This window comes from Gymnoscopelus microlampas, assembly GCF_963454915.1.
Source record: "Gymnoscopelus microlampas genome assembly, chromosome: 14".
Taxonomy (NCBI): domain Eukaryota; kingdom Metazoa; phylum Chordata; class Actinopteri; order Myctophiformes; family Myctophidae; genus Gymnoscopelus; species Gymnoscopelus microlampas.
Genome location: NC_139951.1, coordinates 36,473,214 through 36,498,309, shown reverse-complemented (window position 1 = coordinate 36,498,309; position 25,096 = coordinate 36,473,214). Strand labels below are relative to the sequence as shown.

The window sequence follows — 25,096 nt, the reverse complement described above, 5'->3', positions numbered from 1 at the left end:
TCATGGGGTACTCAGACTTAAGGCACATAAAATGGTGTTTAAACGCAAACAAGAGGTCCGATTTTCCCTTTTATCTGAAGTTTACTTGACAGAACTTTGTAAAAAAAAAACGAAAAAAAGAAACGTTAAGATGAAAGCATGCACATCCAGCCTTCCATTATCTTTTTGTGTTGTGCAGTATTGTTCCAGTAAACATGGCTATTGGACTATTGCCAGGTCTTAAAAGAGCACTTTGGTGTTTTCTAGCACTAGGTGTAGGTATATAATCTCCCCACATACACACACACTTGGGAGGGGAAGAGGGTGCTGTGATTTCTTAAAACCTTTGAAACCTAAAAGATATAATTGCTACTTGGTTAATAGAGTCCTTCACATGATGCGGTAATAATAATCATCAAAACAATAATGGCTTTTCAAATATATATAAAATGGTACCATCTATAACACTGATCATAATACAGATACACAATTTATCCCTTTTTAGTAAAGAACTGTTGCATATTTTATACAGACAATATCATGGTACACAAAGTCTATTTTCCATAAAGTTATTTCTGTAATATACATACAAAGTGGAAACGGAACATTTCAGTCCAAAGTAAACTCTTGGGGTCAAACGGGTTGCCCGTGAGAAAAGATGCCAACAGATCCACATTTTCTTAATTCACAGTTGATATGATGCACTGTTCAATATTAAGACTTAAAATACCTATTTACATAGTTGTAAGGGTCCATTTAAAAAAAGAAAAGAAAGTAAGAAATGTACAAGACCGCAGCAAACAAAACTATTGGACTCCGCTGAGGTATTGTACAAAAAAAAGCCACCACAGTGAACTTCTAATACTGTGTCATATAGTCAAGAAACATTATGGGGGATAAACAGTTAGATGAAATACAGTACTATAAAAGTTTCTTATCAAGTCTTCTTAGTGACTGAACTAGTTATCCCTTCTTGGTAAAGCTTTTGGGGAGGTTTGTGGGCATAATAAGGCAGGTAGTGTTATTGTACACGGCGGCAGTAGTAGCCAAGGACTTTGCATTTTTCACACAGGTGTTGAGGATGCTCCTTGCTCTGGTCTGACACATCCAGCCCGTCGGGTTTCTCCAGAGGTCGCTGAAATGCAAAAATCACAGATTGTTAGCAGTGGTGGAAAAAGTACTCACATGTTTTACTTAAAGGGATAGTTCACCCCCAAAATGACTTTTTTTCTATCGATTACACACCCCATGGAGACTGTTTTTGTTTTTTTCTGTTTTTGTCGCATTCCTAAAACAATAATTTGATGACCGAGGTGGCGGCTCCGGTAGGAGTCTAGGAGACTCAAAGTGTCAACTTTGAGTCTCCTACCGAAGTCATTAGCGTCTTTCCGCCGGTCATCAAATTATTATTTTTTGGCTTAGGAAAGTAAAAGTCCGGAATTCAAAATGTATTTGAGTAAAAGTACAATAGTGTTGGCATCAAAATGTACTTAAAGTACCAAAAGTAAAAGTACTCATTGTGCAGAATGTCCTGTTTCAAGTTTTCAAATGTATAAAAATCTTTTGAAAATAGCAGATGTACAAGCTCCAAATGCGTCGCGATTGCACATTTTCGTATATCTGCTATTTTTGAATAGCCAAAGTTAAGTATGTATATGAAACAATGGTTTAAGCGGGTACACAGATGTGTCCAGCCTCCGGTCTTAATGAGTTAAGGAGCCAGCACTTACTTTATCAACATTATGAGTTTGAGCATAGGAACTTTTAGAATGACTGGATTATGGATCATTACCTGTTTGTGAGGGTAAACGTTGATGTGGCATTTTATACATTCCTGTCCCATGTTGGCCCAGGAGTTGCCACTCATCCACTTCCTCTTGCACTTGGGACATTTGTACTCTCCAAAGCACCTCTTCTTTCCCTGATAGGGGGTCAAACCTTCACCTTTTGGTCGAGCCTGTGGAACAAAACAAATTCAATTCAAACAACAAAAGTAACGCTTGATTCATACTTGGTGTACTTGGTTGACATGATGTGCAACCCAGTGGTGGTGGAAGAACTACTCAGATTTTTTTCTTTTTTTCATTTTTTTTACTTAAAGGGATAGTTCACCCAATTTTGTTTTTATTTTTATGGATTAGTCACCCCATGGAGACTTGAATTCATGGATATTTTTTATGTTTTTGTCACATTCCTAAGCCAATAATTTGATGACCAGTGGACCGGTAGGCAGCGGTTCCGGTAGGAGACACAAAGGAGACTCTTTGCGTCTCCTACCGGAACCGCTCCATGGGGTGACTAATCGATAGAAACTATCCCTTTAAATAAAAGTAGCAATACCAAAATATAGAAATACTCTATTACAAGTAAAACATGCATAAAAAATGTATTTGAGAAAAAGTACAAAAACCTTTTTGAAAATAGCATAGCAAGTATAATATACGTCTTAAAAGGCCACTTCACACATTTTCAACCTTTCGTCTTATAATTGGTCCTCACTAATGCTCATTATAATAAGATGGCACCATTTATGTCTAATCACTCTGCGTCCCATTTGTTTGGTTCAGTCGGTCGGTTCAATGTCAGTAAACCACACACAGTGGTGTCCTTATAGCCACATCTCACAGGTAACAACAACCTTTATCACCTCCTTATCTCTGTGCGTAACGTCAGAGTTTCGGTTCTCCCCAATGGATATCCCCAATAAACACAGCTTCGTTTTCCATTAAGACCGGGCGGGGACGCATCTGTGTCATTCTGTGTCAAAGATTTCTTTGGCTATACAAAAATAGCAGATATACAAGCTCATAGCACGGCACCGAGTGCCGCGCTATGAGCTTGTAGATCTGCTATTTTTTGAAAATTTGTGGAAAATGTGCCTTAAAGCGAACATTTTTTACTCCGATCTGTGCTTCTGGGAGGGTCCCTGGAACAACCTATTTTGAGATGGGGGTCCGTGGCCAAATACATATCATTTTGAGGGTCCTTGACATGGAAAAGTTGGAGCACCACTGATATAGCAACATACCGTTAGGATTTAGAAAACATTTTTAGATATGTATTTGGCTGCGGACCCCCATCTCAAAATGTTTTGTTCCAGGGACTTCCAGAAGCAAAGATTTGAGTTACAAATTTTCGCATTAAAAAAATATATATATTCAAAGATTTGCACAAATGTTCACGATTTTTCAAAAATAGCAGATCTACAAGCTCATAGCGCGGCACTCGGTGCCGCGCTATGAGCTTGTAGATCTGCTATTTTGTGTGATGATGAGTATGTGTGATGACATGAGTACAATGTTTACCACCTTAATTTCATCCATTACAAGCCGTCAACAAACTAGGGCTATATCATTAGTTCAGATGTAATAATATGGGGCAACTTTCAACGTGTAAAAACTCAAAAGGCTTTGAATAAACGTTTGGCTTTTGCTTCTCATCACCTTGTACTGTAGGAGACTGACCTATACGTGGTTTTCTTTGGACGGCAGCCAACTCAAAGCACGGCGTGATTATAAGGGGAACTGATGGCCGCCTTTGCTGGTGGCCAAGTCAAGAGGGAAGACTTTGGAGTGGGAAATGGGACGCTGATATAGGGTTTCTGTCACCGAATGAAGAAAAACAGCCAAATGTACTTTGAATGTTGGGAATATTCCGTGTTGGGAAATTTGTCATTATACTTTTTAATCAGCGGTGGAAGAAGTACGCATATATTTTACTTAAGTAAAAGTAGCAATACCACAATATGAAAAAATACTCTGTTGCAAGTAAAATGTTACTTGAGTAAAATCACAAAAGCATTGTCATCAAAATGTACTTAAAGTACCAAAAGTAAAAGTACTAAAATGTTTGAAAATAGCAGATCTACAAGCTCACAAGTGAGCTTGTGAGCTTGTAGATCGGCTATTTTCAAATAGCCTAGGTAAAATAAGGCTAAAGTGGTTAATGTTTGTTTTATAATATAATAATTTATATCTGAAAAGTAACTAGGAACTAAAGTTTTAAAAATAATTGTAGTGGAGTAAAAGTACAATATTTGCCTCTGAGATGTAGTGTAGTAGTAAGTAAAAGTAATGAAAACTGGAAATACTCCAGTAAAAGCACCTGTGCTACCTGTGCTAAATGTGCTTAGTTGCTTTATACCACTGGAGACTTTGGAGTGGGAAATGTGATGCTGGTATAGGGTTTATCAGTTAGGAAAACAGCCAAATGTACTTTGAATATTCCGCGTTGGGAAATTTGTATATTAAAATTATATTTTAATATACTATTTAAAACAACCACGGGTGTGTAGATGGGAATATCCATTGTACCAGCATGCACACAGTCTCCTTTTTCCAATAAAACTTTAATGGCTTATGTAGGGCAAGGGTGTTGGAATAGCGTAGCAATAGTGGGTTTAATTCACCGGTTCTTAAAGTCATGTCTGGGGACCACCAGGACTCCAAATGGACCCCTTGTGGTTCTGTAACTCTGATATAGCAGATCTACAAGCTCACAACACGTTGCGATGCGAGCTTGTAGATCTGCTATTTTCAAATAGCCTAGGTATAAAATAGGGCTAAAGTGGTTAATGTATGATTCATAATGTAATCATTTAAATCTGCAAAGTCACTAGTCACTAAAGTTTTCAAATAATTGTAGTGGAGTAAAAGTACAATATTTGCCTCTGAGATGTAGTGTAGTAGGAGTAAAAGTATAGAGACAATTGGAAATACTCCAGTAAAGTAAAAGTACCTCAAAATTGTACTTAAGTACAGTGCTTGAGTAAATGTACTTAGTTACTTTACACCACTGCAAACACACAAACAACAACAATAACAACTATGTGTCAAATTAAAAAGTTAGAGAATCCCTGGTTTAATTTATTTATAAGAGAAAAAACTTTCCCATTAGAATTGAGAGAGCTCCCCTCCCTCCAGCTGTGCTCCCCAGAGACCACAAAGGAGGCCCGGGCCAGTGTGAGGAACCAATGGGAGAGGCCCGCTCAAACTAACAGGACAAATACCTCAGGCTCTCTGTCATCCCCTCCCAGCTGGCCCCGGCCAGCCAATCAGGACCCAGAGAACTCGGGGGGGGGGGGGGGGGGGGGAGAAGGAAATCAAACCCAGATGAACCCTTGCACTTGTATAACATGACAGAATCCTAAACCAATCATAAACAAAATCATCCCCAACAAGGCTGGATCGAATTAAATGCACTTGGGCTGAAAAGTAGGGCATGTCATAATTAGGGCGACGAGCCAGGATTGTATTGAACTGGATGGGAGTCTTGTTTTGATATCATAGTGAGACCTTATGTATGTACGATTTAGAAGTACGAGTTAAAGGTAGTTATTGGGTTAAAACAACACGTTTTTTTGTTAAGAAAGTCAAAGCTCTATGTTCTGATGGTAAGCATTGCTATACAGAGTGTGTGTTCAGTAACAGGGGTCTATACAGCTCTTTAAAAAACAGAAAATACATTTTCAGGTGGGTTGTCAATTTTAGCCAATCAGGAAAGAGGACTCAGCTTAAATGTTAGTGTTCCAGTTCAACATTTGTCTGCTCATTTTTGTGTGTCATCACTTCCAAATTCCTGTGTTTACACTGAATACTTCTCTCAACTCTTAACCATCCTCTATATTTAGTTGACCTGGGTCGCCCAGAGGTCCTTTGGTCCTTGGTCATTTTTGGGGTGAACTATCCCTTTAAGTTCACAACGCGTGGCGTCGCATTGCGTTGTGAACGGTTTCATTGAGTGTTTGCCCCAGGTTAGGGACGCTAGGATTCCTTACACCAGTGGCTCTCAAAGTGGGGTCCAGGGACCCCCAGGAGTCCTTGAGGGGGGTTCCAGGGGCGTTACCCAGCAAATGATTAATAGTTAGGAACCAAATGGACTCTTGCAGGTCTGTAACTCAGAGTCTCACAGTTATGAGGTCGAATGTAAACCAAACTGGGGTTGAAATGGACTTATACCACTGAGTACTCCATATGGCTTAGTGGTGTAGACTGGAGTGATTTAGTGGCCTGTAGTTGTACTGCTTCTGCCACAGTGAGGCGCTCTGGGTGGATAGTGGGCAGGGGCACACAACAAGATATCTGACAGTGCACTCTCCCGGTGCCTGTGGTTCTTAAAGTGGGGTCCGGGGACCCCCAGGGGTCCTTGAGGGAGTTCCGGGAGGTCCCCTGCAGCTAAATGATGGATAGTTAGGAACCAAATGGACCCTTATCGGTCTGTAACTCAGAGAGTGTACAAATGGAACCAAATGGACCCTTATGGGTCTGTAACTCAGAGAGTGTACAAATGGAACCAAATGGACCTGTAAGGTCCATTTGGTTCCATTTGTACACTCTCAGAGTTAAATTAACATTGATTGTACAATATCAATTGGGGTCCCAGAGATAGAAATGCCATTACATGGGAGTCCGTAGCCTAACTAACGCATGTCAAACAGGGGGTCCTTGAAATTAAAATGGTTGAGAATCACTGCTATAAGAGCCTTAAAAATCTTCTCTTATGGGGGGTCCGCAGGCTGATAAGTGTCAATTTGGGGGGTCCTTGACATGAAAATGTTTGAGATCCACTCCTCTCTCTCTCCCTACGCCCACATCATGGGCAGAGTGCATCTTCTTTCCTGGAGGAGGAAACAGCTTTCACTCAACAGAGCAAAGGAAAACAAGCCAGCCTGTGGAGCAGTGACCAAAGGGCATGGCACACGCCACACTTTCCACCGGGCCCAACAAAGATGTTGCTTTGACATTTGACACATGGACGTTGTCACAAGATGACACAGGCATTGTGTGGACGAATGGACCTGGATGAGAACGGGGTGGGGGACGATTCCTGTGAATAAAATGACCCTGGCCCTTTGTCGCTGTTTGGGTGGAAACCTTAAATGTCCAAAACTGTTCCATTTTTATTATTTTTTATTATCATAAAATAGTGAAAATAGCAGCATCTACAATCTCACAACGTGATGAGAAGAGTCGTGAGCTTGTAGATCGGCTATTTTCACAAGCTTTGTGTGACACCCTTGTATGACAAAAGTAGGGAATTCATTTACGAAAAAAACAAACAACAAAGTTGAAATATAGAAGTTATGAGGTTTCTCTGCCTGACAGCAATGCCTTGTGAAGCTTTTGCGCAACTCTTTTTACTGGACGTTACGTTGTTCCATCATCATCCCAGAGAGAGAGGATCTGTTTTTAATAGTATGTAAACGTTATTGGAGAAGCCTGTTGTTTGAATTAATTATTTCATGACTTGCTGCCGAGTACAAAAGAGAAGCATGGGGCCATATGTTCTTTCACCCCCCTTGAGCATATTCTTTTTTCATTCCATCTTCTATCACAGATCTTTGTTTGTAGAAACCGCAACATATGTGAAACGGATTAAGATCAAGATGTACTTTTACGTCTTGCACTTTGTTGAATTTATGAAAACACGTGTTCCATCATCAAGTGCATTTCCAGGTAGTCCCTCCACACACATCCTCTATATCACAAAGACACTCTGCGGGTCAAATGAGACCTCCTTGTGGGGCAAGGTAAAAAAAAACATATTCTAGTGCCAGGATCTTTTGGGTCTGGATCCTTGTGTTCCTGGTGTGTGTGTGAGGGGCCCGGGAGGCTAGCCACCTCCCTCTGCCATCATCTGGAAACCATCAGGAGCAACAATGGGGTTCTCCAAAGCCTGGAAGCCAACCCACCCCCCCCACCCCTCTCTCACACACACACACACACACACACACACACACACACACACACACACACACACACACACACACACACACACACACACACACACACACACACACGTTTGTATACTACTGAGGACATCAACCTTTTAGGACGCCATCATAAGAAGCAGAAAAATAGCAAAAAAAAACTCTAACCCAACCCCTACACCTAAAATGTTTAATCCTAAACCCAACCTAAGTCTTTTCGTGATTGGTAAATGACACACACACACACACACACACACACACACACACACACACACACACACACACACACACACACACACACACACACACACACACACACACACACACACACACACACACACACACACACACACACACACACTCTATCTCTCTCTTTCACTCTCTCTCCCTGTCTATTCGCCTTCCCCTCTCTTCCCCACTCCCCACGGGACATCAATCCATCCTGAAGACCATGAGAACAGCAAACCCATTGGATACCGTGCGGTCAATTACTCTGCACTAACAAACCCAAAGCCCTCTCCTCTCTCCCTCCTGGCCCATGGTGTTTCATTTGGACAGGACCCTCGACGTCACACAAGCAGAGCCCAGCTGTTACTGAAAGGAAAACACTGAGACAAAATGCCCAGACTGACATCCATCCACAGAGATATAGGCACTAGTGTCTGTTTCCTTCTTCTTTTCAATTGTCTCCTTTTTTCAAGTGTACGTTTTTACAACTTTCAACCTGGCGGCCCTAAATTGGGCATTCAAAATATTTAAAACTCAACTCAACTTCAACTTTATACTGTCACATCACAGGTTTACAGGTGTAAGGAACTGGGTGGAATTATTTGTTCGTAGAAGCTCCCATCATTGGTAGATTTCAGGAAAGGAAAGAAGAATAGAGACAGAAAGAAAGAAAGAAAGAACAAGGAAAATAGGTCAGATATACAACTTTAACCCATTAAGACCTGAGGTTCCGATTCTACAAAATATTTAGATTTTTTTTTTTTATAAAAAAAATATTTATATATATATTCAAAGATTTGCACACATTTTCAAAAAATAGTAGATCTACAAGCTCGTAGTGCGGCACTCGGTGCCGCGCTATGAGCTTGTAGATCTGCTATTTTCGAATGGCCAAAGAAATCTAAAATGACACAGATGCATTCTTTCCCGGATTGAATAGGTTCTGCATCTGATAGACTTCCAAGAATTTGGCTAAACTAGACTAAATGCACCCTCCACCATGTCTTCAGATACAACTCAGGGTTTGGTAGGGAAAATAATACCAAACTGTCCATTTAATAACTTTATATAACTCTGTTAAACCTGCCTGTGCTGGAGTTGCATATAGGGACTAGTACTGCAGCCCGAGGTACAGTAACTGTTGTATAGATTAAGACAGCACGGGGACATATTATGTATTGGGTGAGGCCAAGCGTGATAAAGATTACATGCTGCAGAATAACTACACAGACGTGCCCTGGGTTTTGTTCATATGCACAGCTGCTCTCTCACTGCCATAAACGCTGCACACGGCATTCCTGCATTGCACATAAGTTTGAATGCAGAAATGTCCACACCCACCCACCAGCAACAACCCAAAAAATCCCCTTCCTCTGCAGCTTGAATTGTTCATACTGTACTCTGGTTATTTACTTAACCCATTAAAGACCGGGAAAGCATCTGTCATTTTAGATTTTAAACACTTTAACCATTATCTTATACTTTGACTATTCAAAAATAGGGGGGGGGTGTGTTCGCTGGCTCCCACGTTGCCAAATCATGTGCGTGAAACAAGCAACCGTGTTGCCACATCCGTGAAACACGCGGACCATGACACACGTGTGTGTGTGTGTGTGTGTGTGTGTGTGTGTGTGTGTGTTGGAACTGCTGCAGGTACCAAGTACTAAGTCACTTTTTCTCCCTGATGTAGGCTACTGTCTGTGCAGAGCGCATAACCCAAACTGCACATACTTTGGGTGCTCATATCCCCCGACGGGTATGATATAGTTTTGCCTTCCTTGGTCTCCTATTTACTTCAATTAATCAAACATTGGGATATTAAATTCATATTGAATATGAATTCAAGGCTTCATGTGGTGAGTAATTGATTGAACAAACTACCCCAGAAAGTACTTGAGTAAAGTTAATTTGCACCACTGCATACCACTAAAGAAGAGATGAAATGATGAACAAACCGCTGAACGGGGAAATGGACTAGGAAATGAGAGACGCTCCCCATGCTTAGCCAATGGAAGCAATCTTATGTCCTGTTTAACACAATGGCATTTCCCTGTTTCCCCAAAGTATCGCGGTTCAAGTGGTTAAACCTGAACCATAGCGGTGGCCCCTATTCGGGGTGAACATTCGCCGGAAATGGCCGATCTACAAGCTACCGATCGAGCTTGTAGATCTGCTTCTTCTGGCGAAGAGATTTGGTGTTGAAGGAAACAAGAGCACACCATTGGGACCGAGTACAGAGCAACAAACGCAGGTCCGTTTGACTAAGCATAGAGGGTTTAAGTGGTTCACATAATGGAAACATGGAGATATCAAACAATGATGTGTACTATATGAAACTGTAATCTATTCTTAGGCCCTTTTTCTCTAACTCTTACCACATCATCAAAACTAACAAGGATTAACCTCCCCCCACCCCACCCCTCAAACATAAACAAAGACAAGATGATTGCTTCTATGTTTGTTTGCATCACTCTTCATGTTTTCCACAAGTCCTTAATTTGTAACTCTGACTTAAACAAGGCATGGCTTGAATTTCAGAATGGTTTGCAGAATGTGTGTTTATAATTCAAAAACAACACTGCAGGATGTTGACATAATGACAACCCCTCTAATTTGCAATTTGTACCACTTTTCACTTTTTTTTTACCCTAGCCCTAAACTTTAGGGCTAGGGTAAAAAAAAGGCCTATACGTCTGAATTGAACTGCATGCCAGTGTCCACACTCAAAATAGCAGATCTACAAGCTCACAACGCATTGAATTGTGACACGCTGTGAGCTTGTAGGTCTGCTATTTTGGGTGTGAGCATCACACAACAAACTAAGTAATAAAAGCAATAAATCAAAACCATAAAACAACACTCAGTTTTTATTGTGTGAGGACCAGGCAAATGGTCCTTGCAATGTCTGTTTCTCAAATTCTGCTATACTTGTGGGGACATTTGGCCCTCACAAACACACACACACACACACACACACACACACACACACACACACACACACACACACACACAGTTCCAGAGATGCCACACTTCTTAACATCTGTTTCAGACATAGTGTTGCCTTTATGGAACGAGGATCGTCTATCACATAGAATCGATGGTGATGGCCATAAGATACACGGCGTGCCCCAGAACCTGAGCGAGCGCATGCAGGTCGTCAAGTTGACGACTTATACAGCTGTACAGCGGCGTTACGTTTCACATATTAGGTTGACTGACGGGGGGCAGGTGCGCTGCCAGACAAACAAGAAATGTAACGGCAACATACATATTACCAGCTTTATTTCAAAAGAGGGCTGGGCAAGGGCAATTAACCGAAGGTGTGTCGAAACCGACATTCAGAACCAATAACCGACTTGATCTTGCTCATGTAGTTTAACCCTTTGAGACCTGAAGCCGATTCTACAAATGTCTTCTAAATCACAACAATTTCTTTAAAAAACTTATATTTTCACAATTTTTCAAAAATAGCAGATCTACAGGCTCGTAGCGCGGCACTTGGTGCCACGCTAAGAGCCTGTAGATCTGCTATTTTTGAATCGCCAAAGTGTAAAATACCGAGCGAGGCGGACAGGTTACGCCTCATGCTGTCATTCTCTTCCACAGACACACACTTTAGAAATGGATAACTTTCCACAGACAAAGTGGAACTTTCCTTGCTTTACCAAGGTTAAAAACATGGTATTAGTGAAGGCAGGGAGGGGCCTTTATCAGAATAACTGCATGAGGAGAGAAGATAATGGACGTAAAGCTAGTAGCCGAGTATCATTTGATGTGGCTGGTTTGACTGATAAATTGGTTGCTTTGCCAAGTATCGAATTAAAACTAAAAACTAAAATAACAGAAGATATAAAATTGGCTCATTTCACTTATTTGCCTTTCCTTTTCTTCTCTCATGTCCTGGTCAATGGGGCGATTAGTGATGCTGCATATAATAATAACCAAATGTCCCATCGTAATAACAGCAAAGATGTGAAATGTGTCCCGCTCCCACTGAAACGTATAGTTGCTATTATAGGTCAAACAACAACACAGGACATCCATGTGAACACAGCAACAGAGAAACACTTTGAAGCCTGGGCCCCTTTAACTTGCCTTTCCTTGCAGTGTGTGCAGTAGTTTAGATCTCTAACGGCATGACAGTCACTGATTATCAGACAGAGTCTATCTACCAGTGGTGGAAGAAGTGCTCCCATTTTTTTACTTGAGTAAAAGTGCCAATACCACAAATACTCTGTTGCATGTAAAAGTTCTGTATTCACATTTTACTTGAGTAAAAGTACAAAAGTAAGCATCAAATTGTACTTAAAGTACCAAAAGTAAAAGTAGTTGTTATGCAAAAAGTCTTCAAAATGTATACAAGTCTTTTGAAAATAGCAGATCTAGCAGATCTAGCAGAGCTGCAGAGCGGCGCGTTGTGAGCCCTACAAAATAGGGCTTAGTTGGTTAATGTATGTTTTGTCTTAATAATCTAAATCTGCAAAGTAACTAGAAGCTAAAGCTGTCAAATAATTGTGTGGAGTAGAAAGTAAAATATTTGCCTGATATGTAATGGAGTAGAAGTATAAGGTATAAAAAAAATGGAAATACACAAGTAAAGTAAAAAATCAAGTCAAAATTTTACTCAAGTATAGTACTTGAGTAAATGTACTTAGTTACTTTCCACCACTGCTATCTAGCCCACATTCCAGTGTTTCCTCTATCTTGTTCATCCTCCTGCTCCATCCTCAGCAGACTCCGGGGCCAAGAGCAACAGAAAGCATGCTCAGGACAGAGATAACATGCTTTATCAACAGCAAACACAAAGGGACCAAAGCAATCTCTTTCAGCCAGTGTTGAGATTCACCAGTCGCACGTTCAGCTGTGAGGTGTATCGCTCTCTTCTACATGACTATAGAGATGCAGCACATTCTCCAATGCTATAACAACATTGATATCCATTGCTCAACATAAGTAGTATGTGGATCTTTAGTCTGAATGGCAAACAATGGCAAACAACCAGTGGTGCAGTGGTGTAAAATAACTAAGCACATTTACTCAAGTACTGTACTTAAGTACAATTTTGAAGTCCTTTTACTTTACCGGAGTATTTCCAATTTTCAATACTTTTACTTCTACTCGACTACATCTCAGAGGCAAATATTGTACTTTTACCACTACAATTATTTGAAAACTTTAGTTACTATTTACTTTGCGGATATAAATTATTATATTATTGAACATACATTAACCACTTTAGCCCTATTTCATACATAGGCCATTTGAATAGCAGATCTACAAAATAGCAGATCTACAAGCTCACAACACGTCACGATGCCCAAGAGGGAAATAGCAAGAGTCGCATTCTCCGGTTTACTTCCCGTTTCTGCATGACGTAGGTGGACGCCTTTTTAGGAGACAGGAAGCAGCTTGGAGTCTATTGATTCCAATGGAAGAGTGAAGGGGAACACAGCTTCTGAACCATTCTTTAGCTCCATGGTTACTGAACTAAATATTGGACCCAATCGTCACAAGACACACAATATGTACAAGATTTTCATACTAAAATTGGTCGGGGGAGAAGACAACCACGACTACTTAGGAGACCATTTGTAGGATTTGTGTACTACTTCGCCTCTAGTGGCTCCAATGGAGAATGTGTATCTTGCTAAATTAATAATCTTTGTCGATGCGACACGTTGTGAGCTTGTATTTTTATAGTGTGGTATTTGTACTTTTACTTAAGTAAAATATCTGAGTTCTTCTTCCACCACTGCAAACAACAAAGAAAGCTTCTTTTGGGAGGGGTTTTCAAGGCTCTTAATTCTCTTCTCTTCTCCAACCAATTTCACCGTTTTCAAATAGATTTCACAGGCTTTCAAACAGAGACTGAAAACGTAACAAGTGAACTGGTGAGAAACGAGAGGACTTCAAACTTCAAAGCAGCGGACTAGGCCCTCTCTCTCTCTCTCTGCCCCTTTGCTATCGCCAAAGGATTCTCTCTCTGAAGTCATTCATCAAACCTGTCATCTTACCCTCCATTCAAACATTATTAAACCCCAAATAATGACACGGTGCGCCTCAGCTGTGCTCGTGACTCCCAAAACACCATGTTCTGGGTCCGGACATCTCTCCTGTGTATCTGACCACTGCCCCTTTGAAGGAGGGACCAGTTGTGCTCTCTGGCAGAGGGACGGTCCGCAGAGACACGGTGAGACAGACAGACAGACAGACAGACAGACAGACAGAGGATGACTGCATGACTGCGGCCAGCGTCCGCACAGCCCAACAATACAGCCTGCCTGACTTCCTGACCTTTGGTTCGCCAGCCCCTCTCTGCAGAAACAATGCACTCCTTATTTAGCCCAAGCCCTTCCCATCACGCAGCCATTTACTGTCAGCACATTGTCACTTGTGTATTCACTATTACAGTCACAGGGTTCAGCGGCTTAATTGGTAAAGGGTCACTGGAATGTTACGACCTTGGGGGCAGGGGTGTGACAGGCTGGCCCGGTGACATGTTTATTACAATATGCAGAATGATTGGGTAAATATAATAAACAGCCATCAGGTCACACATAAACAGCTTGAGGACTGATTGAAGAGGTTGATATTGTCATTTTAGATATCCACTTCATGCCCTTTTTTCTTTCTCTTGTGTCTGTGGTATGACTTTTTTCTTTGTGTGTGTTATCCAACCGTTAACAGAAGGCAACAGTAAGCAATCTATACTGTACACATTACAGTTGACTTGAACACACTACGAATGCCACAGATTCCACCCGACAGGCACAATAAGCAGCTTGTTCATTAGCTACAAGATACTCGGCCGGGCGAGCTTCAACTGGGGAGTTCTTTGTCGTGCGGGGCGGCTCTTTAATCACCGCTTTGGGTTCGAAGCTCAGCAACACATGATAAAAGTCTGACATCATCTTCCTACAACAGAGCAAGGGGAGAACATCAAGCCAGCAGAGATGGCTTCCAGATTTTGCACATTTAAAGGGGCGGGGCTGTGAAAGAGAATCGTAAATATCTCAGAGTAATCCTTTGGACGTCTCACCCTCGCTGAAAGGTGCCAATTCTTGACTATGCTGGCCTGTCAACAGGATGTTGACTAGTGCAGAGGTCCCCACCCCATCTGACCACTTAACACAGCAGCTGATAGGCATGTTTATTTTAACGATAATCGATGAGTGTTCCAGCTTGGATCAATTGCACTCAATTAACGTAGTGTACTTTAAGTTCTTATTTATCGTTATCACAAAAGAAAGCACATTTTTCAAGGTTTTAAAGAATAAATACCATGCCTTTCTAAAAAAAACATATTTATATATTTTATATTCATGTTATATTATCATTAAAATATAGACCAATTATTTGTTTACCAACATTGAGACTGGGTGCACATGTGATTGTTTCATGCAATCAATTCTCAACCTGTTGTTTCGGGGTGCACCCCAAGAGCGCACCAAATGTTCTCCTCACAGGTCTGTTTTATCAAGTATTGAGGGTTTAAGTGGTACTGAAGTTGCAGCTCAACAGCTAATTCATCCTAGCGTTAAGTTAATATCTCTGTGTTACAATTATTGTGAATGTTTTTTTATCACAATAAACGATAATAACGATTATCGTCCCATCCCTATAGTGGGAAGTTTTGAAGAAAGTTTGTCTGAGTGACAACCAGATGGCAATTCATTAATGGCTAGAGATGGCACACACTTTGTCCACTGTGTCTGTCACCAGAAACAGCTAAATCATAAAGACAGATTATGTCAAAGCAGGTCTGAGGGTGATTTAAACAAACAACGAAGATCTGTGTAATAGCAGTACATACAGTGGGTGGGTCATGCCAACATGATTTACTGTATATGAAGCCTTTTGTTGATAGAACAACACTTTATTCATAGAATGTGTCTTGTGTAAACACTGACATGACGTCTGTCATGGTACTGGTATAGTGACGCTCTGTGTTCACACTTCAGTGTTCATGTAGCAGAGTGGCTCACAACAACCTCAGCCTGATGGCCTATAAGTCTAATATCTCCCCCAAGCGATAGGGAATTTCCTTTGGTTTAGCGGTTAAGATGTTGGCTTTCCACGAGGGAGACCCGGGTTCGAACCCCGGGCGTCACATTGGTGCCATGACCCGGATCAGGTTTCCCCCGTGGCAGGAGGTCAAAAGGGGGTGAGAGTAGCAGAGTGGTTCACAACCTCAGCCTGATGACCTAAAAGTCTAATATCCCCCCCATGCTATATAAGCAAATGCCCTTTGGTCTAGCGGTTAAGATGTTGGCTTTCCAAGTGTGAAACCAGGGTTCAGGTCTCGGGCGTTATAATCACATCGCAGAGATTTTTATTTATTCGTGAAATTGTCCTCCATGATACACCAAGATGAATTAGTTTTTGTTGAGCTGCAAATTCAGTACCACTTAAAACCCTCTACACTTGACAGGCCTGTAAAGAGCACATTTGGTGCGCTCGTATTTCATTGTACACAAATCGATTCGCCAAAAATAGCCAAAATCTACAAGCTCGAAACGCGTCGTAAGCTGGGATGAGGAGAGTGTGGAAATCAGACATGGGAGAAGACCTCAAGAGGCGGCTGTTCGTTGCTACAGTGGAGTCAGTATTGCTGTATGGGGGCTGAGACATGGACCCTCACAGCACAACAGGAAAGGGCCCTGGATGGAGTATACACAAGTCTGACGGGCCACATCAGAAATGTGGTCCTCTACGTCTACGGGGACCTACTGTACCACGGGTCACAGACAAAGTCAGAGAGAGAAGGATGAGGCTGGCAGGGCACTGCGTCAGGCACCCCGGAACTAGTGGCAAGCAAACTGATACTATGGGAGCAAACCCAGGGCAAAGCCAGGAAAGGCAAGAAGCGCACTACCTACGAAGATGCAGTGCGGCGCGACAGCTTAGCTAACAACACTGTAGAGCAGTATTCAGGAGTCCCGAGTTGGTGTTGGCTAGACCGCACTCTCGCATCGCATTGCAGTTTTGTGCATATTTTGATAATCGCGATAATACTGTTCGCTATTATTTTTGCCACAATAATATTGACATGTAATGTTCATACTAGACACAATATTGCCGGTACCAAATATACCAGCATTCATTAGCCACATCATGCCAAAATTAAATATCCCATAAGATGGCAGGCATTTCAAGCAAGTGGGAACGAGGTTCAAGTTGCCTTTCATACCATACTGAAATGAATGGAATCCAGTGACTCCTCCACAATCAAACAAACCACAGGATGCTTTGTAAAATGGTTTGCAGTAATGTCAAATATAGCACGTATGGTGGTCAATGCCAGACCACTGGTAGGGTCCTTTCAGTTGAAACACAACATTGAAAGACATGGTCTATTTCTCTTATTACACAATCGTCTCTTATGGGGGTCCCTGGCACAAAATCTATTCAGATGTGGGTCTGTGTGTGGACATAATATACGAATCAATCATGTTTTTGTTTACTGTATTTTAATTTAGTTTGTAACACTGGGTGTATATGAAAAGAAAAAAAGAAAACCAAAACATTTGCAAGATGAAGGCTCATAGCCGAAACGTGTAAGCGTTCGTTTATTGGTGTGTGCCAATAAAAAAGTGGAAATGTGAGTACTTTGTTCTCCATTGATTTGAAATTTGGGATGTGCTAACTTTTGGGGATTTTTTAAATTCCTATTTTTTTAAATGTAAATTGCAAAATCACAAATTGTAACATGAAATGTAATATGAATTAATTGCAATAAAAGTATTTTTTTTTATGTGGGGGTCCCTGACACAAATGTGTGAGAACAACTGCCATAGATTCCCACTACGTTGCCTAGCTTGCCTTATCAAAGAGACTTTCAGAGTTCAGTGACTCGGGCTGGCTGTCTGGCTGAGAGGTTGTGAAAGCGGAGAGGAGACCCTGTGCACCCACTTCCTGTGTGTTTCTTCTCCATTCTTACTGAGCCATGACATTCTCTGATTCCTATCCCTCGCTGCTCCAATCCAATCCAGTCAGCTATGGAGGCCTGTTACGGGCATTCCACAGACTGGTGTGTACACAAAAAAAAATCATCCGTGTTAAGTTAAAGGTAGTAAGTGATATGTTTGGGTTAAAAAAAAGTTTTTGTGAAAAGGTTAAAGCTCTATATTCAGAGAGTAATCATTGCTATGGAGTGTTTGTTCAATAACAGGGGTATCACAGTCTCTCCAGTCTCTCTCTTTAATAAACAATTTTTTAAAACATCATACAATTAGGAGAGAGTACACATTCATCAGCTTAACATTTATAGTGTTCCACTTTAATTTTTTTCCACTCATTTTCTTGTGTCATCACTTCCAATTTTAGTTCTGTCCACTGATTGGATAACATTGGTATCTCGAGCTGACAACGCATTTTCTGTTTACTAAAGAGTTGTAGACAGGGAGACCCCAGTTATCGAGTTATAGAGTTATTTAACACTTTTGTTTTTGAAAATCAAGCACCTTAACTCTCTGAGTTAAATTAAAACTGAGGATTTTGCTGTGTACTTTCACTAACAGTCACCTTTTTTGTATAAATCAATGTAAACACATTGATTTATACAATTAGTGGTTCTCTTCTATCAACAGAAGGCACCATGTTGTAGCAACACTCCCTTGGAAATGGAGCACAAACTGTTTCCCTAGGCTGCCACCATGAAAAATGATACAAGAAGATGAAAAGTGGTATACAGTACATATCATAGCAAATTAATACTTAGAGCTCAATGAGTCATTCTACCTTTGGTCTACCATTCATGCATAAACCTTCTCTCTTGAAAACTGTACATATTCTTTGAAGAAAGGGGTATTAAAACCCCCCTAAAAAAGAAGGAAAAGAAAAGGATATCATCATGTTGAGGATCACAACCACAGACTGTCCCCGTAGTATAATTATGTGTTCATGTACATCAGCAGATCATGTTAGAACTACTGTAATAGCCCAGTTGCTCATATTTAAAATCAAGAGTGATGACAATTGTCTAGCATTTAGCTTCATTCACTGCCATGTGTTCAGGTCTGTTTGTGACCCGTGGTCATTCTGGTGGAGGAGGGTGCTGTGTCCTGTTCCAGTACAATGGGAGTCAATGATGGTGGCATATCCGCCCATATCTATCATCTTTGGTAAGTAACAGGGCTGCACTGAAGTAATGGGACAATAATTATCACTTTCAATATCTAAATGTTTTTTCACCATTAAAGGACACGGAACGAAGAAATCTAAAGTAGACTTAAGATTTCTTTTACTTATTTGATATGGAAGATGACCATCATCAAGGTGGGAAAGCTAAAATAGCCTTTCTAAGGCATACACTAAAGTTATTGGTACTTTTGTTGTGATCATATTAGCATGTTGTGAAATGACAATTTAATATTCTCAGAATATATTCTTTGAAAATGTATGGAGGGAAAAAGAAGGTACTCTTTTTGTGAGCCGTTTGGCTCACAAAATGAAACCATCACACTTCAACAGTGCATATAGAATTTTTACCTTTTTTAAATACCTTTTTGAGTTGAAAAGGACTTCAATGTGTAGTTTTTCTAACACTGCATACCTCTTACATCCTGCCCATCAATCATTTGATCCATTTTCATTACATCTGACAAATGTCAGGTATTTCCTTTTGAAAATGATCAATAGGCAACTCCAGGTGCACTAAAAGTTGTGGTAATATTTCAGGCCCCCGTTTTGAGTGGAGCTTTTGCTTAGGTCCACAGAAAAGCCTATCGTCTTTCATTAAGGCTGGCTAACAGATCCAATCTAGCATCTGCTCTTCATTACCAGCCTGTGGTTGGTACAACTAACTCAAATATGTGCATATACAATAATGTGCTGTCGAATCACTTTAACATTCTGACAGAAGCCTGCCAACATCAGATTCTGATTTGAGATTGGTAAATGTGATTATGTTCAATACATTCAAATGAAACACTGATGAGCAAAACCTAAACCTAGTGAGAGGGAAGTTGTAAATGTCTTTCAATCCTTTTAGAAGGCAACACTAGTTCTTCAAGACATTGACAATTAACTTGATATACAGTTCACATGATACATGACACACCTGTTTCAAAGTAAGCCACTGTCTCTGTGTCCACCCCCCTCCCCCTCCCCCAGTCTCCGCCTGACTGTACCTATGCCAGAAGAAGGAGACATATAAAGCGTCAGAAACCATATCGTGCAACATCTCACCTGAGGGCAGTCTTTGATGTAGTGGCCTTTGTTGAAACAGAGGTGGCACAGGTAGTTGGGTGGAGGCCTTTTGCTGGACTTGCGTGTCTCGGGGGATAGGGAGAGGTCGGAGAAATGGTCCGTCAACGAGCTCAGGCCCTCCACAATATTGTTGAGGGACCCGTATGGCGAGGACCCCTTGTAGAAATTGTTCAAGGCCTGTCAAAGAAAGGAAGAGAGGTGGTGTGAATAATATATCACTGATAACAAAACGCTGTGAAAGTGTCTTGAATTATACAAGTCTAATTTCAGAAGAAAATAAGAAAACTGAGGACACATCCCAGCATGCCCCTGTATATTTCTGCAGAAACGTGGGACCACAACAACCGCAACATTGCATGAAAGAGCATTTTTTGACTACTAGGCCATTTCCCTATCAGTCCATCACACTGATTGTTTCTGTTATGTGCAAGTCCGTCTCCTCCATACAGAGGACAGTAGTAGACATTATTTCATTTCCGCAGATGCGCCACATTTACTCTATATGCTTATAGTGTCCATTTCCTTAACAGAACAAAATGCCCTTGTCATGCGTTTTTTTTTTTTTTTCCCTCAACTGGTCCTGTTGGGAGTTTGGGATGATAACAATCGGCTCCATTGTTTCTCTTGAGGACATGGGTTCTGTGGTACCAGTGAGAAAGCGTGAAAAACCAGGCTTACACAGACAGTGGCAAGTCATCACAGGAAACGAATTGTATTGGCATTGGATAACAGAGTGATGTCCGTTGCAGTGGGTGATGTTTTGTCTTAGACATCAGTCTGCTAAACTGTCATCGTGTAATGTGTTTCCCTTGGTTAATAAACCGTACAACTAAACACCAGCCGTCAACTAAACACCAACTAAACACCAGGCACAGATGAAAGAGTTCAGACAACCATACAACTCTGGATTGCAAAAATGCCTCCGCCAACTAATGCTTCTGTAAACTCAGTAATTGAAGTGAAATGATTTATTTGTCATTTTGCTGCTGTTTGTAAACTTGTATTTGTATTGAAGGCATATAATGAATACTGTAGCCCAGTGGTTCTCAAACCTTTTCATGTCAAGGACCCCCAAAATGATATGTATTTGGCCGTGGACCCCCATCTCAAATATTTTGTTCCAGGGACCCCCAGAAGCAAAGATTTGAGTTACAAATGTTTGCTTAAACAATATATCCATTCAAAGGTTTGCACAAATTTTCTAACATATTCAAAAATAGCAGATCTACAAAATAGCAGATATACAAGCTCATAGCGCGGCACTCGGTCCCGCGCTATGAGCTTGTATATCTGCTACTTTCAAATAGCCAAAGTATAAAAGGTTAAAATTATTGTAATGTCATATTAACACATTTAGCTGGGGACCCCCTGGAACCCCCCCAAGGACCCCTTTGAGAACCAATGCTGTAGCAGCCTATATATCTCAGTCCTCTCCTTGCAGGTATGGCACCACCAACCCCTTCAGGGAACCCATGCATACTCCTCTGACCAAAGAGAGGAGGAGGGCGACCTGGGTGAACTCTTTTACATTCATCTATTTAAAACCTTGCTTAGAGGAGGCCTCTCTCTCAACCTGCCATACCTCCCTCAGCTGCATACTGACACCGGTAACAGTCTGAATACACACACAGGCAGCATACAGGGTATACAAAAAACATATTCATATGCTGCTAGGCTCCACTCTGTCACCGCAGTGCGACTCCAATGGAGGTATGCAGGTGAGGTTTTAGCTGACCTATGGGGCAGCAAAAAATAACCTGCAGTATGAAACGTGTGATGAACATGTATTAATAATTAATTAATAATAATATCCACAGGAAAGCCTTATTGGAAGTCATATCAGTCGGCTGTACACAATAACCAGGTGCATTTAGGCCTTAAAAACAAGGCTCCAGACATCCCAAAACAAACTGTTAAGGCTACTTCTTGGCCTTGAACCCACAACTCATCTAACCCCTGCTCATTTTGCTAGGGTCGGATGGCTCAGGGTTGAGGACAAAGTACAGCAACTTGCAATGGGCCTGGTCTACAAGATACACCACAACGTTAAGACACCCATGTACCCGTCAAAGTACTTCAAAAACGTAAATGAAGTCCACGATCACAACACCAGAGGGAGGAGCTCCACTGATCACGTCCAACCCAGATTTGGCACAAACAAGGGGTTGAATTTGTTCTCCTGCAATGCCACAAAAATGTGGAATGCCCTACCAAAAGCAGTGAAGGAGTGTAAAACCCTACTCTCCTTCAAAACCGCCCTGAAAGAGTACATACACTACAGGTGGCTGCAATTTGAAACTGGACCCTTTAAAAGTCAAAGCCTAGCCCACCCCCCTCGAACTGTTTACTGTACATATTTTTTGTTTTTCTTATTTTTAAACTGTTTTCAAGATGTTTTTATGATGTTTTTATGATGTTCTGCATAGTAGTGTATATCTGTCTGTCATGAATTGAGTACAAAGGACCCCAATGGAAACAAGCCATAGGCTTTCTTGGGTTTTAAATCCTATTAGCTGACCTTGTATTCAACTGTACTTTCATGTGCTTTTTTCTGCAAACTTCTAATAAAGTATTCAATCAATCAATCAAACGGCACTAGACTACTACACAGTTAAATCTTGTGGTAGCCTAGTGTATCCATTTGTAAATGTGAGAGTTTACACTCTCTGAGTTAAATGACCACTGAGGAGGAACAAACACACAAGTTCTACCTCACTCCTCAGCTGTAAGAACAAGTTCTACCTCACTCCTCAGCTGTAAGAGGACAGGTTCTACCTCTCTCCTCACTCCTCAGCTGTAAGAGGACAATTCTACCTCACTCCTCAGCTGTAAGAGGACAATTCTACCTCACTCCTCAGCTGTAAGAACAAGTTCTACCTCACTCCTCAGCTGTAGGAAGTTGTTGAGATAGTTGGAGCTCAGCTCCACCGCTTGACGCTGCTTGGCGTGGCTCAGGTCCGGTGGAGAAGAAGAGGGAGAAGAGGTTCTGAAGGCATCAAAAGCGTTGGTCTGGGTGTCCTGCAGGGACATGTAGACCCAGTTTAGCAGCTGTGCGGGGGGCTGCTGGTACACAGACCTAGGACCACCAGTGTCTATAGCGGACATCATATTGGCTCTTTTTTGTTGTTGTGTGGAATAATAATAATAATAATATGTTTTATTTGTAACGCACTTTATATTTGTAGCAAATCCCAAAGTGCTTGGCCTACATTTCAAGAAAAAATATTTAAAAAAATAATTAACAATAATACTAATAAAAACAATGAAATGAATACAATTCAGATCAATGCTGGTCAACTATACACAGCTAAGAAAAAGTTTTACGTTTTTTTTTTTAAACGCACACACAATGCATCAATATGTCCATCTAGGCAAATGCCTTGTTAAAAAAGAAAGGTTTTTAGTCCCCAGGAAGAAAAGAAAGAAAGAATTCCTCTGCGCCTCCGCGCCGTTCAGAACAGCTGTATTTCTGAATGGATCACCCGAGTCGATTCATTCCACTCGGTCATTCCCACTTCTTTCTTGTGATCTGTAGGATTATCGTAGATCCTTTTTTTTAATGCACTGGCTTCAGGAGGATCTCTACAGGACCCCCGGTGGTCCCTGGGTTGTGATGATCACGGAGGGAGCGCAGGGAAAGCATGACAGGGCAGAATGAATGTTTTAGTGCCAGTCCCAAAAAAATCTGCGCGCTCCACTCCAGCAGCCAGGCTGAGCAGCAGCGGTGGAAAGTAACTAAAGTACATTTACTCAAGTACTGTAGTACAATTTTGCATTATTTTTTACTTTAGTGGAGTATTTCCAATTTTCAGTACTTTTACAGTTTTACTTCTACTCCACCACATCTCATAGGCAAATATTGTACTTTTTACTCCACAATTATTTGACAAGTTATTTTGTACATTTTGATTATTATTACAAAACATGCATTAACCACTTACATTCCGGCCATTTGAAAATAGCCGATCTACTGGAATTAAGGTAATGTCCACATAATCAGTGTTATTAGTTGTGTTAATGTTTCATGGCGAGAAATAAAAGTGTGCAATAAAAATAGGCCACATTTTTATCATAAAAACAGTAGGCTAAGGAAAAACCTTATGGTTTCAATCGTCTAATGCCCAGTTTATGATAGCCAAATATGTTGATACAACTATATTAGCCAACAGCATCTTAACATATTAGTTTGCTGCCATCTAGTGTTTTTGGTGAGTAATTACCAATCCCATAGACCAATTATTTGTTTACTAACATTGAGCCTGGACGCACAGGTGATTGTTTCACGCAATCAATTCCCAACCTGTTTCGGGGTGCACTGGTTTCAGCACACCCCAACCCCCTCTTGTGTGTGTTGGCTAGTGAGACGCGTCCTAACGAGACCTGATATAATGGGGTTCGTTGCGCGCATACTGGCTGCGTGCAGCCAGTATGACGTCGTCTGTTAAGGGGTCTATTAAAGTTAGATTGGTTTCCAGAATATCTAACTGCAGGAGGAATAACTAACACACACACACACACACACACACACACACACACACACACACACACAAAGAATACGAATATATACTGTGTGTGTGTGTGTGTGTGTGTGTGTGTGTGTGTGTGTGTAAAAAATGTTCAATAGTAGAATGTGTTGGTTGGTAGGTGTGATCACCGTGGTGCGTAAACAACGCGCTTCTTTCTTTTGTGGTTTTTATTTTTCCCACTGTGCAGGGGGTTACAGCATTTGCAGTTTAATTGTGTGTGGTTTTCTGTATATTAAACAAAATACAGAAGGAGAAAAGTTACCCACATGTAAACAAAGTAACATAAACATAATTTCATTATACTGCACATCAATATACTGCACATATGATACAACATATCCAAACTCAAAACAAACTCACTTAGAATGGACGCACACACTGAAGCCTCTGCTGCTGCTCTCTGTACCAGACCTGACACACTGACCAAACACTTGCTTTTAAAGGT

General features: G+C 41.1%; 1 protein-coding gene across 1 annotated transcript; it reads right to left on the bottom strand.

The window, feature by feature from the left end:
* Nucleotides 1–23,782, bottom strand: LOC311059883 (zinc finger CCHC domain-containing protein 24-like). The gene is made up of 4 exons (XM_084077987.1): nucleotides 23,003–23,782; nucleotides 20,105–20,302; nucleotides 1,772–1,936; nucleotides 1–1,114 (listed from the first exon to the last, which is right to left on the bottom strand). Exons 1-4 carry the CDS (start codon nucleotides 23,231–23,233, stop codon nucleotides 1,001–1,003), a joined length of 708 nt encoding a protein of 235 aa, XP_083934113.1. The 5' UTR covers nucleotides 23,234–23,782; the 3' UTR covers nucleotides 1–1,000.
* Nucleotides 23,783–25,096: the final 1,314 nt, after the last annotated feature.

Bases quoted from the DNA above. Each gene is read 5' to 3' on its own strand.
- LOC311059883 (XM_084077987.1), bottom strand. From the start codon at position 23,233: ATGATGTCCGCTATAGACACTGGTGGTCCTAGGTCTGTGTACCAGCAG. The intron at 20,303-23,002 runs GTAGAACTTGTT...TTTCTTTGACAG, and splicing joins TCCTACAGCTGAGGAGTGAG to GCCTTGAACAATTTCTACAA. The intron at 1,937-20,104 runs GTGAGATGTTGC...TTTGTTCCACAG, and splicing joins ACATCAAAGACTGCCCTCAG to GCTCGACCAAAAGGTGAAGG.